This window comes from Oncorhynchus tshawytscha, unplaced genomic scaffold (genome assembly GCF_018296145.1).
Source record: "Oncorhynchus tshawytscha isolate Ot180627B unplaced genomic scaffold, Otsh_v2.0 Un_contig_6385_pilon_pilon, whole genome shotgun sequence".
NCBI lineage: Eukaryota > Metazoa > Chordata > Actinopteri > Salmoniformes > Salmonidae > Oncorhynchus > Oncorhynchus tshawytscha.
In genome coordinates this window covers 35,001-53,719 of record NW_024608241.1, presented here as the reverse complement: position 1 = coordinate 53,719, position 18,719 = coordinate 35,001, and the positions used below count along the sequence as shown (strand labels likewise).

General features: G+C 45.5%; 2 protein-coding genes and 1 long non-coding RNA gene across 3 annotated transcripts in view; 1 reads left to right on the top strand and 2 right to left on the bottom strand.

Annotated features, from left to right (window-relative positions):
• Positions 1-406: 406 nt before the first annotated feature.
• On the top strand, positions 407-1,404 carry LOC112242121 (putative uncharacterized protein DDB_G0290521). Its single transcript, XM_042312968.1, has one exon. The coding sequence runs from the start codon at positions 456-458 to the stop codon at positions 1,380-1,382; it is 927 nt and encodes a 308-aa protein (XP_042168902.1). The 5' UTR covers positions 407-455; the 3' UTR covers positions 1,383-1,404.
• Positions 1,405-15,244: 13,840 nt separating this feature from the next.
• LOC112242119 lies at positions 15,245-17,021 on the bottom strand. Its single transcript, XM_024410085.2, has 3 exons — positions 16,982-17,021; positions 15,428-16,883; positions 15,245-15,357 (listed from the first exon to the last, which is right to left on the bottom strand). The coding sequence occupies exon 2, from the start codon at positions 16,404-16,406 to the stop codon at positions 15,726-15,728; it is 681 nt and encodes a 226-aa protein (XP_024265853.2). The 5' UTR covers positions 16,407-16,883; positions 16,982-17,021; the 3' UTR covers positions 15,245-15,357; positions 15,428-15,725.
• A 1-nt stretch (position 17,022) lies between these two features.
• LOC121843352 overlaps positions 17,023-18,719 on the bottom strand; it is a 1,881-nt gene continuing 184 nt past the window's right edge. The window contains exons 1-3 of the long non-coding RNA XR_006081510.1: positions 18,060-18,719; positions 17,792-17,843; positions 17,023-17,099 (exon numbers count right to left, since the gene is read on the bottom strand). The exon at positions 18,060-18,719 is cut by the window's right edge and continues 184 nt beyond it. This is a non-coding gene — a long non-coding RNA (uncharacterized LOC121843352). The remainder of the gene's footprint in view (positions 17,100-17,791; positions 17,844-18,059) is intronic.

Sequence of the window (18,719 nt, the reverse complement as noted above, 5' to 3'; positions counted from 1 at the left end):
AATAAAGATTAAATAAAATAATATTTAAAAAAATGTAAAAAGCAGTTTTGAATTTTAACGGTAATTTTACTGATATTTTCTTGTTAAAATAGGCTATTATCAAACAGCTTCCTATAACTAAGAATTAGAAGTCCTATCAATTTAGACCCTAGAATAGATTAAACAGTTATATTTGACGTTTTTAATATTGTTGAGGTGTAAAATTGTATCCCAAATAGTTGATCTTCTAAAATGACCAATTCAGCAGTTGTCAGTTTGAAACCATTTGATTGGCTGTTGTCAGGTTCCACGGACTCCGCACAACGTCATGTGGTTGGCTGGTAAACAAAACACGGACAGGTGAAAAGGTGACCGTTGTCAAATTTGCCTTCAGTTGAGTTGTCAGTTCAGACCCAACGTTCTTTATTCTGGTACATTCTGATCGTTATCAGACACTAAAAAATACAAGCGGGAGTATGAACGCTATGATTTGTCAACTCCAAGACCTACCGCCTTACATGGAGTCCGAAAACAAGAGTTTCGAACCGTGGCGTGACTACCTGAAGTTAGCTGACCTAGTGCGTGAGATGCAGTTAGGCAGGTTCACCCCAGAACCGTCAACCGTTGAGGGTCATGACTCCGGGATATGGTCGACCATGGTGGAATTTGAAGAGTTTCCGCCGCGAGCCTTGCTGTTACCGATAACACCCGTGGCGACACCACCCCTATGGCACGAAATGGAACCCCTGGATTCCGAAATCGTCCTCTTGTTCGAAGACGCTCCTTTATCGCCGAGCAGCACCGAGGGTCCCGAGCCCCCTACAGCACCGCCCAGATCCCCCGCTGGCACCTGGGACCAGAGTGGGAGAAACACGCCGGAGGAGGTGCTATCACCCGAGCGCACCTGGGACCAGAGTGGGAGAAACACGCCGGAGGAGGTGCCATCACCCGAGCGCACCTGGGACCAGAGTGGGAGAAACACGCCGGAGGAGGTGCCATCACCCGAGCGCACCTGGGACCAGAGTGGGAGAAACACGCCGGAGGAGGTGCCATCACCCGAGCGCACCTGGGACCAGAGTGGGAGAAACACGCCGGAGGAGGTGCCATCACCCGAGCGCACCTGGGACCAGAGTGGGAGAAACACGCCGGAGGAGGTGCCATCACCCGAGCGCACCTGGGACCAGAGTGGGAGAAACACGCCGGAGGAGGTGCCATCACCCGAGCGCAAGTTCTGCGGCTTCTGCAAATACAACGGGCAGCCTGAGTCGGTGTTTCTGTCCCACAGCATCAAGAACCAGGATGGGGACATGATGTGCCGGTACCTGCAGCTCAGTCTTTGCCCTCTCTGCGGGATCACCGGGGCCCAAGCCGCCACCAAGCACCATTGTCCACCATTGGTGTAAAGTACTTGAAATTACTTCTTAAGTAGTTTTTGGGGTATCTGTCCTTTACTTGGGCTTCAAAGTGGCACAGCGGTCTAAGGCACTGCAACTCAGTGTTTGAGGCGTCACTACAGACACCTTGGTTCGAATCCAGGTTGTATCTTAACCGGCCGTGATTGGGAGTCCCATAGGGTATCGCACAATTGGCCCAGCGTCGTCCGGGTTTGGCATTGTAAATACGAATTTGTTCTTAATTGACATCCCTAATTAAATGACGGGTTTTTACTTTTACTTCACTACATTCCTAAAGAAAATGATGTACTTTTTACTCCGTAGATTTTCCCTGATACCCAAAACTATTCTTCAGATTTTGAATGCTTATCGGGACACGACAATTGTGTAATTCACACACTTATCAAGAGAACATCCCTACTGCATCTGATCTGGCCGACTCACTAAACACACGTTTGTAAATGATGTCTGAGTATTGGAGTGTCAAATCAAATTGTATTTGTCACAAATGGGTAGCAGATGTTAATGCGACTGTAGCGAAATGCTTGTCGTGTTCCTGGCTTTCTGTGAGTTAATAAAGAACAACAAAAAGATGCCATCTGGTTTGCTTTACTTTTTTCTTTTGATACCTAAGTATATCTTAGCAATTACATTTACTTTAGATACTTAAGTATATTTGAAACCATTTAGGATACTTGTTGTTGCGAGATGGGTGGGACCGGAGCTAGAGACGCGCTGAAGAGACTGTTCAGGCTGTTGTGTTGGCGACTTCCTTTAGCGTCTCTAACATACTGTACGCGGACAATTTAAGAGGGTTTAGGAGTGGATATTTATCTTGGAAGTCGTTTGGAACAGGCTGACTAGTTTTGTAGACTATGACGTGGTGGCAGGTAATCATCAAGCCCTCAATGAGTTGAATCAGCTGAGTTTGTCCGGGGCTACAACAACAATATGTGCTGTTGGGGGACTGGAGTTGGGAAACACTGATGTAAGGAAACAGACACCGTTTCGATGTTGTCAACGGGCAATCTTTTACTCCCAAATGAACAAACTAAGTAGGGCAGCACAAGACACAACCAGCTTTCGGGATCAGCCCAGTCCTTCTAGAATGCTCCACAGATGGACAATCATCAAACCATTGTTGTTTAGGCCCCAATCACCATATGAGTCTAGGACCCTGAGATGGGCCATTAATCATCAATTCTGTAAATCAAGGTTTGTGACCCAACCCTGGCCGTCTCCCGTGAATTGATGTGTGCTCAATTGCCTTGAGTGGTTTGCTATTATTCTGTAAATTGATTGTAAATCAATTGTAAATGGTCACTCAAAACCGGTTCAGGCCAATTTCACAACACAATCTCACATTCAATTCGTGCATTTACATAATGTGTTTCAGCAGATTTCGTGCGTTTTTTTGTGGCTTAATTCGTGAGAAAAGACAATATTTTAAAAACGATAGCCTATATATATTTTTCTGCATTATTGAACGTTATGAATATACCTTAATGTTGTATTTATTTAATCCCGTTTTATAAATGGTGATTGTATTGCTATATATACTGTTTTCGATTTTTCTGAGCAGACATTCTGAACAGAATTTCTGAGAAAACACAAATTTATGTGCGACTTAATCCGTGGGGAAAACATTTGTATTAATACCACTGCTGTTTTCTATGCTTGATTTCGTTAAATACTTTGGGATACTGGTGCACTTGTAGTCAGAAAGCCCCTTTTTTTCGTGAAGGCAACAGTACACGATATTCTTCATAACGCATTTCATATTTCGTGGAGCCGAAATCACACATTTAATACAAGTTAAACAGGTTCATGTAAAATAATGAATTATGTTGGTTGACACTTATGGCTCTTACAAGGCCGTATCATTATGATTATTACGGTGTCAATCATGTTAGCGAGTCAGAAGTGTCCGTTTCCTAGCACCGACTAGCACTTGAATGCTGTATAATGTGGCTTCATATTCTCCTGGGACACTAGAACATTTGAAGTCGTAACTCCGACATGATTGTGTTCAAGTTATTTTCAAGTTGGAACAATTAATTAACCAAAAGATTGCCAACAACATTTTCTCTGTTTCCCACTTGTAATTCCAAATTTAAGGGTCATTCAAGTGAAACTTCCCAGTCGGAACTAGGGATTTCCGATAACTCCGATTGCACGTGAACGTGGCATTAGTATGTGTGATCGACAACAGTAGGGGCTGGTTCGCGGTGTGTCCAGCCCCAAAACGAATTCCCGACCATTGCGGACTGAGTTTCAGTATCCTGCTATGTGTCCGTTCAATCAGCTAGTAGAATTATTGTCTGTGACGTAAGTGTGATGATCATTATTAAGGTTCTGGTCGTCTGAGATACCAGCAAATAGGCTATACAATAAACAAGAACTTTAGTACTAAGAAACAAAGTCATAATAATTAAACAATAACATAATATATATATTTATATATATATATATATATATATACAATTATCATCTGTTTGGTTGCTTTGAGACTGAGTCGTGTCTACACAATATTATTTACAACGAGCGGTTCCAATTCTTTTTAAGTAGACTAAATCTGTCTGCAAGTTGTATGTTATGGGTGATCTTTTCCATTAAATACAGTTCTTTCAGTCTACCACTCCACTCTTCCGTAGTATGAATGTCCTCCTTTAACCAATGCTCTATAATACCTTTATTGGCTGCAGACGAGGAGCCAACATATGTTTTATGACGAGTATATTCAACAGGTTTTGCACGGCCAACATATGTTTTATGACGAGGATATTCAACAGCATTTTGAAACCGTTCAGGATATACTCCAAGTAACGGTCCTCTTTGGGCTCTCTGCCAGGGAACATTTATATACATATATGTGAATATATATTTATTTTTTAATCAATGGCAATACTGTTTAATAAGCTTGATTTCACTTAATTGTTGTGGGTATTGTTGCGCTCATTGCAGTCATAAAACATGTGTTGGCCGACCAAAACCCTTGTCGGTGAAACGCAGTCATAAAACACATGTTGGCCGACCAAAACCCTTGTCGGTGATATGCAGTCATAAAACATATGTTGGCCGACCAAAACCCTTGCCGGTGATATGCAGTCATAAAACATATGTTGGCCGACCAAAACCGTTCAAAAGTTTGGGGTCACTCAGAAATGTCCTTGTTTTTTATAAGAAAAGCACATTTTTTGTCCATTAAAATAACATCAGTGCTCAGAAATACAACGTAGACATGGTTAATGTTGTAATGTTGTGCCATTGGAACACAGGAGGGATGGTTGCTGATAATGGGCCTCTGTACGCCTCTGTAGATATTCCATAAAAAATCAGCCGTTTCCAGCTACAACAGTCATATACAACATTAACAACATAATTCTCTCTCATTAGAGAATTAGACGTTTATCCACGTTTCTCCCTGCTACTTTGGGGAGGAAAAAACAGAACTGTTGTCCCCCTTTACCCCTACCTACACCAACAAATGACCTTAACTAACCTGTACCCCCGCACATTGACTCTATATCGGTACCCACAGACTCCTTATTGTTATTTTACTATGTTACTTTTTATTTGATCTGTTTTACTTTAGTTTATTCAGTAAATATTTACTTAACTCTATTTCTTGAACTGCATTGTTGGTTAAGGGCTTGAATGTGTCAGTAAGCATTTCACGGTAAGGTCTACTACACCTGTTGTATTCAGCATTTCACTGTGAGGTCTACTACACCTGTTGTATTCAGCATTTCACAGTAAGGTCTACTACACCTGTTGTATTCAGCATTTCACTGTAAGGTCTACTACACCTGTTGTATTCAGCATTTCACTGTAAGGTCTACTACACCTGTTGTATTCAGCATTTCACGGTAAGGTCTACTACACCTGTTGTATTCAGCATTTCACGGTAAGGTCTACTACACCTGTTGTATTCAGCATTTCACTGTGAGGTCTACTACACCTGTTGTATTCAGCAAATGGCATTTTATTTCATAAATAGTACCCTACTTTTGATCAGGGGCCATAGGGCTGTGGTCTAAAGTAGTGCACTATATAGGGCTGTGGTCAACAGTAGTGCACTATATAGGGTTGTGGTCAACAGTAGTGCACTATATAGGGCTGTGGTCTAAAGTAGTGCACTATATAGGGCTGTGGTCTAAAGTAGTGCACTATATAGGGCTGTGGTCTAAAGTAGTGCACTATATAGGGCTATGGTCTAAAGTAGTGCACTATATAGGGCTGTGGTCTAAAGTAGTGCACTATATAGGGCTGTGGTCTAAAGTAGTGCACTATATAGGGCTGTGGTCTAAAGTAGTGCACTATATAGGGCTGTGGTCTAAAGTAGTGCACTATATAGGGCTGTGGTCTAAAGTAGTGCACTATATAGCTCTGTGGTCTAAAGTAGTGCACTATATAGCTCTGTGGTCTAAAGTAGTGCACTATATAGGGCTGTGGTCTAAAGTAGTGCACTATATAGGGCTATGGTCTAAAGTAGTGCACTATATAGGGCTGTGGTCTAAAGTAGTGCACTATGTAGGGCTGTGGTCTAAAGTAGTGCACTATATAGGGCATTGTCTACAGGTGGACTTTAGGTCTTAGTGGTAAAGGTGATCTTTATGCTGGGAATCTTTAGACTGGTTAGTTATTAAAGCCACATGTTTCATAGAGACACGACTGAGATGAGGAGATGTACAATAACCAAAGATTCACCTTCGTGATCATTTATTTTATAACACATTCTACAAAACACAGTAACTACATACTGTTCCAAACTGATGTCCTCAGCATTAGGAAAGGCAGAGGAGAAGACAAGAACCCTTAAATGGTATTATAGACCAGCATTAGGAAAGGCAGAGGAGAAGACAAGAACCCTTAAATGGTATTATAGACCAGCATTAGGAAAGGCAGAGGAGAAGACAAGAACCCTTAAATGGTATTATAGACCAGCATTAGGAAAGGCAGAGGAGAAGACAAGAACCCTTAAATGGTATTATAGACCAGCATTAGGAAAGGCAGAGGAGAAGACAAGAACCCTTAAATGGTATTATAGACCAGCATTAGGAAAGGCAGAGAAGAAGACAAGAACCCTTAAATGGTATTATAGACCAGCATTAGGAAAGGCAGAGGAGAAGACAAGAACCCTTAAATGGTATTATAGACCAGCATTAGGAAAGGCAGAGGAGAAGACAAGAACCCTTAAATGGTATTATAGACCAGCATTAGGAAAGGCAGAGGAGAAGACAAGAACCCTTAAATGGTATTATAGACCAGCATTAGGAAAGGCAGAGGAGAAGACAAGAACCCTTAAATGGTATTATAGACCAGCATTAGGAAAGGCAGAGAGAAGACAAGAACCCTTAAATGGTATTATAGACCAGATTAGGAAAGGCAGAGGAAAGACAAGAACCCTTAAATGGTATTATAGACCAGCATTAGGAAAGGCAGAGGAGAAGACAAGAACCCTTAAATGGTATTATAGACCAGCATTAGGAAAGGCAGAGGAGAAGACAAGAACCCTTAAATGGTATTATAGACCAGCATTAGGAAAGGCAGAGAAGAAGACAATAACCCTTAAATGGTATTATAGACCAGCATTAGGAAAGGCAGAGGAGAAGACAATAACCCTTAAATGGTATTATAGACCAGCATTAGGAAAGGCAGAGGAGAAGACAAGAACCCTTAAATGGTATTATAGACCAGCATTAGGAAAGGCAGAGGAGAAGACAATAACCCTTAAATGGTATTATAGACCAGCATTATTATTATAACGTTGTGTCCATATAACTTGACAAACATTCAGTTCTCATCTGGGTTGATACTTTGGATCATTGTTCTCAAACTGATCTGGAGTATTCAAGTCAAAACATAAATACAAATCAACTTTCAAGTGAGCCTCCGCTATGTGAAGAATATTACCCATGAGCCTTTGGGGGCATTGCAATGATGGTTTTCGCTGTAGGTCCCAAATGGCACCTTATTCCCTATATAGTGTACCACTGTTGACCAGAGCCTTATTCCCTATATAGTGTCTATGGGCCCAGGTCAAAAGTAGGGCACTATATAGGGAATAGGGTGCTATTTGGGAGGCAATCTAGATCTCAGAGAGTCGTGGGGGGAAGATGCGGCGTAGGGGAGGCCTCGCGGTCTTGTTGCCACGGCGAAGAGACTCTAGCTCCCGATGGGTAGCCATCACTACCCGACTGAAAGAGAGGGATGAAGGAGGGAGAGATAGAGATGGAGGGAGGAAAGAAAAGAGGGAGAGAAAAGGAGAAAAGAGAAGGATGGGGGAGGGAGATGGAGGAGGGAGGAAAGAAAAGAGGGGGAGAAAGAGAAGGATGGGGGAGGGAGAGATAGGATGGAGGGAGGAAAGAAAAGAGGGAGAGAAAAGGAGAAGAGAGAAGGATAGGGGAGGGAGGAAGAGATGCATTGGGAGAGAGTGATATTATTTTCAGTTGCTATTTGTCTGTTTTTACTACTACTTACAAAACATCTGATCACCACTGTCATGCAGCTAACAGTAGTGAAGGAGGAGGGAGAGGGACACAAGGTACAGCTAACAGTAGTGAAGGAAGAGAGAGAGGAACACATGGTACAGCTAACAGTAGTGAAGGAGGAGGGAGAGGAACACGTGACACAGCTAACAGTAGTGAAGGAGGAAGGAGAGGAACACATTGTACAGCTAACAGTAGTGAAGGAGGAGGGAGAGGAACACATGGTACAGCTAACAGTAGTGAAGGAGGAGGGAGAGGAACACATGGTACAGCTAACAGTAGTGAAGGAGGAGGGAGAGGAACACATGGTACAGCTAACAGTAGTGAAGGAGGAGGGAGAGGAACACATGGTACAGCTAACAGTAGTGAAGGAGGAGGGAGAGGAACACATGGTACAGCTAACAGTAGTGAAGGGGGAGGGAGAGGAACACATGGTACAGTTAATAGTAGTGAAGAAGGAAGGAGAGGAACACATGGTACAGCTAACAGTAGTGAAGGAGGAGGGAGAGGCACACATGGTACAACTAACAGTAGTGAAGGGGAGAGAGAGGAACACATGGTACAGCTAACAGTAGTGAAGGAGGAGGGAGAGGAACACATGGTACACACAGTGGAAGGAGGAGGGAGAGGAACACATGGTACAGCTAACAGTAGTGAAGGAGGAGAGAGAGGCACACATGGCACAGCTAACAGTAGTGAAGGAGGAGGGAGAGGAACACATGACACAGCTAACAGTAGTGAAGGAGGAAGGAGAGGAACACATGGTACAGCTAACAGTAGTGAAGGAGGAGGGAGAGGAACACATGGTACAGCTAACAGTAGTGAAGGAGAAGGGAGAGGAACACGGTGCAGCTAACAGTAGTGAAGGAGGAGGGAGAGGAACACATGGCACAGCTAACAGTAGTGAAGGAGGAGGGAGAGGAACACATGGTACAGCTAACAGTAGTGAAGGAGGAGGGAGAGGAACACATGGTACAGCTAACAGTAGTGAAGGAGGAGGGAGAGGAACACATGGTACAGCTAACAGTAGTGAAGGTGGAGAGAGAGGAACACATGGTGCAGCTAACAGTAGTGAAGGAGGAGGGAGAGGTACACATGGTACAGCTAACAGTAGTGAAGGAGGAGGGAGAGGAACACATGGTACAGCTAACAGTAGTGAAGGTGGAGAGAGAGGAACACATGGTACAGCTAACAGTAGTGAAGGAGGAGGGAGAGGAACACATGGTACAACTATCAGTAGTGAAGGAGGAGGGAGAGGAACACATGGTACAGCTAACAGTAGTGAAGGAGGAGGAGAGGAACACATGGTACAGCTAACAGTAGTGAAGGAGGAGAGAGAGGAACACATGGTACAGCTAACAGCAGAATTTAGAACCTCATCCCCTGTTCTCCTCCTCTCCTGTGTTAACTAAGGAGGTGAGATCCTAATCTATGTCCATCTGAGCAGACAGCCATCTAGCCAATCAGAGCTCAAAGATCTGTGGGGCGGATCAGGCTGACTTCTAAAGTTCATTAGGTCAAATGTCATCACTAGGAGAAAGTGGTGAAGCAGTAGAAGGATGGAAGGAGAGGAGGGAGAAGAGACGAAGACTCACTTTAGGTAGGAGAGTTCTCTGATCAGGCCACAGACCAGTTCTGTAGCGTCTTCATGCCCTTCCTCTTTCTCCTCTTCCTCTTTCTCACTAGTTAAGGGGAAGAGAGAGACAGAGAATGGCACCATTCCCTATATAATGCACTACTTTCGACGAGGGCCATATGTGCACTATATGGGGAATAAGGGGGCATCGTAGGCTTCAAAACAAGCCAATACAAAGTTATAAAATAGTGTACTGGTTCTAGGAAGATGGATAAATGTATCTGACCAGTAGTGTTACTGAAACCAGATGAAATATCTAGATCAGTGGTTATCGTTGGGTACTGCAGGTGGTATATCTAGATCAGTGGTTGTCATTGGGTACTGCAGGTGGTATATCTAGATCAGTGGTTGTCACTGCAGGTTATCTAGGTGGTACTGCAGGTGGTATATCTAGATCAGTGGTTGTCATTGGGTACTGCAGGTGGTATATCTAGATCAGTGGTTGTCATTGGGTACTGCAGGTGGTATATCTAGATCAGTGGTTATCGCTGGGTACTGCAGGTGGTATATCTAGATCAGTGGTTATCGCTGGGTACTGCAGGTGGTATATCTAGATCAGTGGTTATCGCTGGGTACTGCAGGTGGTATATCTAGATCAGTGGTTATCGCTGGGTACTGCAGGTGGTATATCTAGATCAGTGGTTATCGCTGGGTACTGCAGGTGGTATATCTAGATCAGTGGTTATCGCTGGGTACTGCAGGTGGTATATCTAGATCAGTGGTTATCTGGGTACTGCAGGTGGGTACTGGGTGGTATATCTAGATCAGTGGTTATCGCTGGGTACTGCTGGTATATCTAGCAGGTGGTATATCTAGATCAGTGGTTGTCGGGGTACTGCAGGTGGTATATCTAGATCAGTGGTTATCGCTGGGTACTGCAGGTGGTATATCTAGATCAGTGGTTATCGCTGGGTACTGCAGGTGGTATATCTAGATCAGTGGTTATCGCTGGGTACTGCAGGTGGTATATCTAGATCAGTGGTTATCGCAGGTGGTATATCTAGATACAGGTGGTATATCTAGATCAGTGGTTATCGCTGGGTACTGCAGGTGGTATATCTAGATCAGTGGTTATCGCTGGGTACTGCAGGTGGTCCGCAATTTCTGGGAGGATAAAAAAAAAACAATCTTCCAAAAATAATAACAGTTGAGGTTATTAATGGTGTTATAAGCCATTTGACATGACTTTTCACAATGCTAAAGGTTCATAACAGGCCGTTAATGTATTACGTTCACTGCTAAAATGCACTACATTTGACAGCCAAGACAGTTTATGTTTAAAACATTCTGCGACTCTGTGAAAGATGGTCCTGAGGCTGGGAACCGCTGTTCTAGATAGAAACAATGATTTACTCTCAGGAACAGAAGAGGCTGGGAACCGCTGTTCTAGATAGAAACAATGATTTGCTCTCAGGAACAGAAGAGGCTGGGAACCGCTGTTCTAGATAGAAACAATGATTTACTCTCAGGAACAGAAGAGGCTGGGAACCGCTGTTCTAGATAGAAACAATGATTTGCTCTCAGGAACAGAAGAGGCTGGGAACCGCTGTTCTAGATAGAAACAATGATTTGCTCTCAGGACAATCGTTCACAACTGTTCACCTCTGGCAAACACTGTTTTTCTAGCTATCTGATAGAAACATTACATCTCTTTCGTCTGCTGACAGTGATCATTTTTGGCTCTGTACTCCAGCACTTTGGGATTTGAAATGATACAATGACTATGAGGGTATTTGAGGGTATTTTCATCCATATCTGGTGAACTGTTTAGAAATTACAGCCTTTTTTTTTTACACAGTCCCCCCATTTTAGGGGACCAAAAGTATTGGGACAAAGTCACTTATATACACTACATATACAAAAGTATGTGGACACCCCTTCAGATTAGTGGATTCAGCTACAGAAATGGTTTGCCGAGATCGGTGTGGAAGAACTTGACTGGCCTGCACAGAGCCCTGACCTCAACCCCATCGAACACCTTTGGGATGAATTGGAACGCCTGACTGAGCCAGGTGATCGCCCAACATTAGTGCCCAACCTCACTAATGCTCTTGTTGCTGAATGGAAGCATGTCCCTTGCAGCAATGTTCCAACATCTAGTGGAAAGCCTTCCCAGAAGAGTGGAGGCTGTTATAGCAGTAATGTTACAACATCTTAGTGGAAAGCCTTCCCAGAAGAGTGGGGCAAAGTGTTATAGCACTAATGTTACAAATCTATGTGGAAACCCCTCCCAGAAGAGTGGAGGCTGTTATAGCAGTAATGTTCCAACATCTAGTGTGGAAGCCTTCCCAGAACAGTGGAGGCTGTTATAGCAGTAATGTTCCAACATCTAGTGGAAACCTTCCCAGAAGAGTGGAACGGCTGTTAGCCAGCAATGTTCCAACATTAGTGCCCAAGCTCACTAATGCTCTTGTTGCTGAATGGAAGCATGTCCCTATAGCAGCAATGTTCCAACATCTAGTGGAAAGCCTTCCCAGAAGAGTGGAGGCTGTTATAGCAGTAATGTTCCAACATCTAGTGGAAAGCCTTCCCAGAAGAGTGGAGGCTGTTATAGCAGTAATGTTCCAACATCTAGTGGAAAGCCTTCCCAGAAGAGTGGAGGCTGTTATAGCAGTAATGTTCCAACATCTAGTGGAAAGCCTTCCCAGAAGAGTGGAGGCTGTTATAGCAGTAATGTTACAACATCTAGTGGAAAGCCTTCCCAGAAGAGTGGAGGCTGTTATAGCAGTAATGTTCCAACATCTAGTGGAAAGCCTTCCCAGAAGAGTGGAGGCTGTTATAGCAGTAATGTTCCAACATCTAGTGGAAAGCCTTCCCAGAAGAGTGGAGGCTGTTATAGCAGCAATGTTCAACATCTAGTGGAAAGCCTTCCCAGAAGAGTGGAGGCTGTTATAGCAGTAATGTTACAACATCTAGTGGAAAGCCTTCCCAGAAGAGTGGAGGCTGTTATAGCAGTAATGTTCCAACATCTAGTGGAAAGCCTTCCCAGAAGAGTGGAGGCTGTTATAGCAGTAATGTTACAACATCTAGTGGAAAGCCTTCCCAGAAGAGTGGAGGCTGTTATAGCAGTAATGTTACAACATCTAGTGGAAAGCCTTCCCAGAAGAGTGGAGGCTGTTATAGCAGTAATGTTACAACATCTAGTGGAAAGCCTTCCCAGAAGAGTGGAGGCTGTTATAGCAGTAATGTGTCAACATCTAGTGGAAAGCCTTCCCAGAAGAGTGGAGGCTGTTATAGCAGTAATGTTCCAACATCTAGTGGAAAGCCTTCCCAGAACAGTGCAGGCTGTTATAGCAGCAAATGAGGGGGATCAACACCATATTAATGCCCATGACTGTGGAATGAGATGTTTGACAAGCAGGTGTCCACATACTTTTGGTCCTGTAGTGGCTGTATTTGTTCCCATATTCATAGCACACAATAACTACATCAACAATTTTACAGATGAACAAATATCATCCCCCCCATCCAAAATAATGCCGACCTCCCAAAGGGCTGGAGTACAGAGCCTAAAATAATCATACTTTTGGAGCTCACTATATGTCCCAAATGGCACCCTTTTCCCTTTATAGTGCACTACTTTTGACCATGGTCCCTGGTCTATAGTAGTGCACTATATAGGGCTGTGGTTTAAAGTAGTGCACTATATAGGGCTGTGGTCAACAGTAGTGCACTATATAGGTCTGTGGTCTAAAGTAGTGCACTATATAGGTCTGTGGTCTAAAGTAGTGCACTATATAGGGCTGTGGTCTAAAGTAGGGCACTATATAGGGCTGTGGTCAACAGTAGTGCACTATATAGGGCTGTGGTCTAAAGTAGTGCACTATATAGGGCTGTGGTCTAAAGTAGTGCACTATATAGGGCTGTGGTCTAAAGTAGTGCACTATATAGGGCTGTGGTCTAAAGTAGTGCACTATATAGGGCTGTGGTCTAAAGTAGTGCACTATATAGGGCTGTGGTCTAAAGTAGTGCACTATATAGGGCTGTGGTCTAAAGTAGTGCACTATATAGGGAATAGGGTGCCATTTGAGAGGCCTCCAGCAGATGATCTAGAAGCAGTGACCTGGCAGGGGATCTTCTCTGATGTTTGTTTTTGAACACTGAGAAAACACAACTCGTCTGTCTCCAGACGCAGAGGTAAAGATGGAGGAGATAAAGATATCTTGTCCGCTCACCAGCCAAGAATTCACAAAATGGGACAAACAACAAATTGAGACTCTGCATGCAGAATTCTGATGGAGATATCCCTTCATCTACTCTCATCTCTGTCTCCAGACGCAGAGGTAAAGATGGAGATATCCCTTCATCTACTCTCATCTCTGTGTCCAGACGCAGAGGTAAAGATGGAGATATCCCTTCATCTACTCTCATCTCTGTCTCCAGACGCAGAGGTAAAGATGGAGATATCCCTTCATCTACTCTCATCTCTGTCTCCAGACGCAGAGGTAAAGATGGAGATATCCCTTCATCTACTCTCATCTCTGTCTCCAGACCCAGAGGTAAAGATGGAGATATCCCTTCATCTACTCTCATCTCTGTCTCCAGATGCAGAGGTAAAGATGGAGATATCCCTTCATCTACTCTCATCTCTGTCTCCAGACCCAGAGGTAAAGATGGAGATATCCCTTCATCTACTCTCATCTCTGTCTCCAGACCCAGAGGTAAAGATGGAGATATTCCTTCATCTACTCTCATCTCTGTCACACTCATCCTTTACCATCCCTTCTCATCCCTCTCTCTAACTCTCACATCCCTCCTTCTCATCCCTCTCTCTCTCACTCGTATTTTCTAATTTCCTCATCTACCTGCATCTCATCTACCTCATCTGCATATCAGCACTTCTCTCCTCCCCCCCATGCCTGTGTCTACCTCCTATACCCCCCTCCTTCCTCCCCCCATGCCTGTGTCTACCTCCTATACCCCCTCCTTCCTCCCCCATGCCTGCATTTCCTCATCTACCTGTGTCATCTCATCTACCTCCTATCTCCTGTGTCTATATCAGCCTGTGTCTACTTCCCCCTCCTCCTCCCCCCCCATGCCTGTGTCTACCTCCTATACCCCCTCCTTCCTCCCCCATGCCTGTGTCTACCTCCTCTACCCCCCTCCTTCCTCCCCCATGCCTGTCTACCTCCTATACCCCCTCCTTCCTCCCCCATGCCTGTGTCTACCTCCTATACCCCCTCCTTCCTCCCCCCCATGCCTGCATCTACCTCCTATACCCCCTCCTTCCTCCCCCCCTGCCTGCGTCTACCTCCTATACCCCCTCCTTCCTCCCCCCATGCCTGTGTCTACCTCCTATACCCCCTCCTTCCTCCCCCCCCATGCCTGTGTCTACCTCCTATACCCCCTCCTTCCTCCCCCCATGCCTGCATCTACCTCCTCTACCCCCTCCTTCCTCCCCCATGCCTGTGTCTACCTCCTCCCCCTCCTTCCTCCCCCATGCCTGCCTGTCTACCTCCTACCCCCTCCTTCCTCCCCCCATGCCTGTGTCTACCTCCTATGCCTGTGTCTACCCCCTCCCCCCTCCTTCCTCCCCCATGCCTGTGTCTACCTCCTATACCCCCTCCTTCCTCCCCCATGCCTGTGTCCCTCCTATACCCCCTCCTTCCTCCCCCATGCCTGTGTCTACCTCCTATACCCCTCCTTCCTCCCCCATGCCTGTGTCTACCTCCTATACCCCCCTCCTTCCTCCCCCATGCCTGTGTCTACCTCCTATACCCCCCTCCTTCCTCCCCCTCTCTCACGTCAGAGTGATGGTGTTGAGTTGAGAGTCAGACAGGTCGTCCAGAGGCAGCACTCCAAACGGATCAACGACAGCAGCATCATCGTTGTCTCTGGTCAGGTCTGGGGTGGTGGACTGAAATACACAAACAATCAGGACTTAAACAAACAAAGTAACAAACAAAGAAGTCAACAAAAACACTCACGTGGTTGTTCTCCTCCGAGCCACCAGGTGTCACTGGAGCCTGGTTGTGCCCCTCCCTTCCAGGACCTGGCTTTGTGGGGGGAGCATTGGTGGACTCTCCTCTGTCAGCCGGGGCCAGAATGAGTGCCCGGGGGTCGGCCACAGTCCCAGTCCCATCTTCAGCCCCCCCCTCTCTCTGGGTAGGTGAGCTCTGAATCTCTCCATGGTGCTCCCTCTCTGTCCCAGCCTCCAGAGGGATAGAGGTAGGGGTGGTGGTGGAGGATGGTGTAGGGGCCCTAGGGGGGCTCTCCTCTGGCTCATTAGACCCACAGCCCCCTGTCCCCCTCCTGGTTCTTCTCCACAACCTCCTCTGTGTCTAGCTCTTCTTCCACCAACACCACAGGCTGCTCACTCAGTGGGTCCACCTCCAGACCAGTCCGGAGACCCTCTCCTGTGACCTGCTCTGTCCCAGAATAAGCCACTTCGCTGGGGTCTGCATGGCTGGCCTCTCCCCCTGACTGAAGCTGCTCCTCATCTAACTTCTCCCCCTCTTCCTTCTCCTCTTCCTTCCTCTGCTCAGTGGTACTCCCCAGAGGAGCAGATGGAGGGATGAATGAAAGGAGGGACGGATCAGAGGATGACGCTGCCGTAGTTCCCTCTACAGCCACCAGGTTGGCACAACCACCACCACTATCACCACTCTGCCCGATGTCCTCCTCTCTCTCTTTCTCCACTTTCTCCTCCTCCGCTTTCCTCACCAGCACCATCTCTTCTCCCTCCCTCCCTCCTTCCGTCACACTCTTTCGTTCCTTCTGCCACTGCTCCCCTATTCCTCTCCTCTCTCTCTCTCCCAGACCACACATCCCCATTCTCCTTCTCCTCTTCTTCACTGGTTCCTCCACAGATCTGTCCTCCTCCACTGGTGGCCCCTCCGTCCCACCACCCAGACAAACACCTCTGTCATCTATAGCCTCCTGCTGTTTACTGTTGAGCTCCTCCATATTGGGCTTTGGGTTCTTCTCTCCACACTGCTCCTCTTCCTTGTCGGTTTGACTGTCCCCGTCCTCAACGTTGACCTCCTTGGAGGGAAGTAGGGATGGCTGGGGTTGGGGCTGTGCTACAGTCAGTGGGTGTGGGGGGAAGCTGAGGAAACTCTGTGTCTTGATGTCTTCTTCTCTACCCTCGTCATCTTTGACAGAGGACTCCACACTATGGTCTTCCTGTGGACTATCTCCACCATCCTGATTGGTTGGAACTGACTCCTCTGTGCCCGCCCCCTCCACAGCCCCTCCAATGGCCTGTTCTCCCTCGAAGCCAGTCACAACCGGATTTTCCTCCACTGGATCCCCCTCTTGCTTGGGTGCAGTGGTATCTCCCGCTTTGTTAGCCTGCTGAGATGGATGAGTAGTACAGGCCGTCAGAGGGCAGTGGGGATCTTTAGGAGAGGTGGTGTTTAACACTGTTCCCTCAGTGTCCTGCTGCACACAGCAGAGGAGGAGGAATCCGTTAGAACATAGCAACATTTGAATTGTAACTGACAAACGCTCAACCAGCAAATGGAACTTCTGGTGGCTACCTGTTCTAGGTGTGAGGGCTGTGCTTCCACTGTCTCTCCAGAGGGGCGCTCTCCTCTGACTCATCACTGCACTTTCTCTTCCTTGACCTGAGTGACCTAGGCTGGGGAGGTGTGAAACCTGGAGAGAAAACATCCACTTTATGCTAAGGAACTGTCCTTTCTTTCACACATACATTAGCAAGCAAACAGGTGGACTGGCAACCTTTCACTTTGTTTTTCAGTATCTTGCCAGCAGCATACCACCCTGCATCCCACTGCTGGCTGGCTTCTGAAGATAAGCAGGTTTGGTCCTGGATGGGAGACCAGATGCTGCTGGAAGTGGTGTTGGAGGGCCAGTAGGAAGCACTCTTTCCTCTGGTCTAAAAAAATATTGGTCAGTGATTGGGGACATTGCACTGTGTAGGGTGCTGTCTTTTAGATGGGTTGTTAAATGGGGGTTCTGACTCTCTGTGGTCACTAAAAGATCCCATGGCACTTATTGTAAGAGTAGAGGTGTTAACAAAGGTGTCTGGGGTAAATTCCCCATCTGGCCCTCGTACCATCATGGTCACCTAATCATCCCCAGCTTCCCATTGGCTCATTCATCCCTGTAACTAATTCCCAGGTTGTTGCTGTAACTGAGAGTGTGTTCTCAGTCGACTTACCTGGTTAAATTAAAATCTCAGATAAATTCAACGATGTTGGATGAATGTTTTATGTCCAGGTATTCACTTTAGGAATGAATGATTTCAGCCAATGAAAGTATTGGAGATCATTTAAGCCCCAATATACAGTTGATGTGAATTTAACGGGGGGTTATTTCAGTCTTACTTGTGGTTTGCTTTTGTTTTTTGGTCATCCTCCCAAGCTAGCTCTTCAAATGCTATGCAAAAACAAAACAGAGACAAAGTGTCAGTTGGCCAAGTTAGCAAACAATGATTTGCCAATAATATCAAATTTCATGACACTGACAAAACATCTCATTCAAAACAAAGACAACTAGCCAATAACATCTATCTAGCTAACACTTTTGAATTTTGATGGGAGATCTTAGTTTCTCCTCAAGCTCTTGGTTTGGTCACAACTGTCGGTAGCCTACCTGGCAGTGCAGATCAAGACGGATTGTGAGTGGTCTCTCTCGCTAGCTAGCTATCAAACGTTTAACACTCTCACTGAAACATATAGCTACAGTGCATACCAAGCACAATTGTCTTGCTAAGATTAAAACAAATCTAATGTTCGGTGACTAATAGAAGATTTTTTTACATATAACTTTGACTGGACCTTACAGCTGGACACTTGTTAGAATATTTTTCAGCGATTTCTGGGCGTGTTCTTCAAACGCCGTAAAGCGAGGTAGTCGCGTTGCCAATGGTTACCCAATGCAGGAAGTAGGAAGCAGCCAATGTACACACCTTGTCGTGTTTTTAATAGCTCTCTAACTAGCAATACTTTATACGTGACTAGGGTTCTCTCGTATGTTTTCGAAATGATCAGTCGTCGTATGGACTAAGAAAGCGCTCACCATATGGTCCGTGGATAACGTGTGACAAGGTAAAACAAAGCTTTTAGTGGCAATGTTTACAAATTACATGGCAAGCTAACGTTACCTTGTTAACAAGCTAACTACTACAAGTCAGAGCTGCTCAACATCGAATGAGGATAAACAACATTTGTGCCATGGATGATCCTATGAATTTGCTGTTGATAGCTAGCTAACTGCTAACGTCACTGTACTCATTTGTTGCTAAGCGTTGTC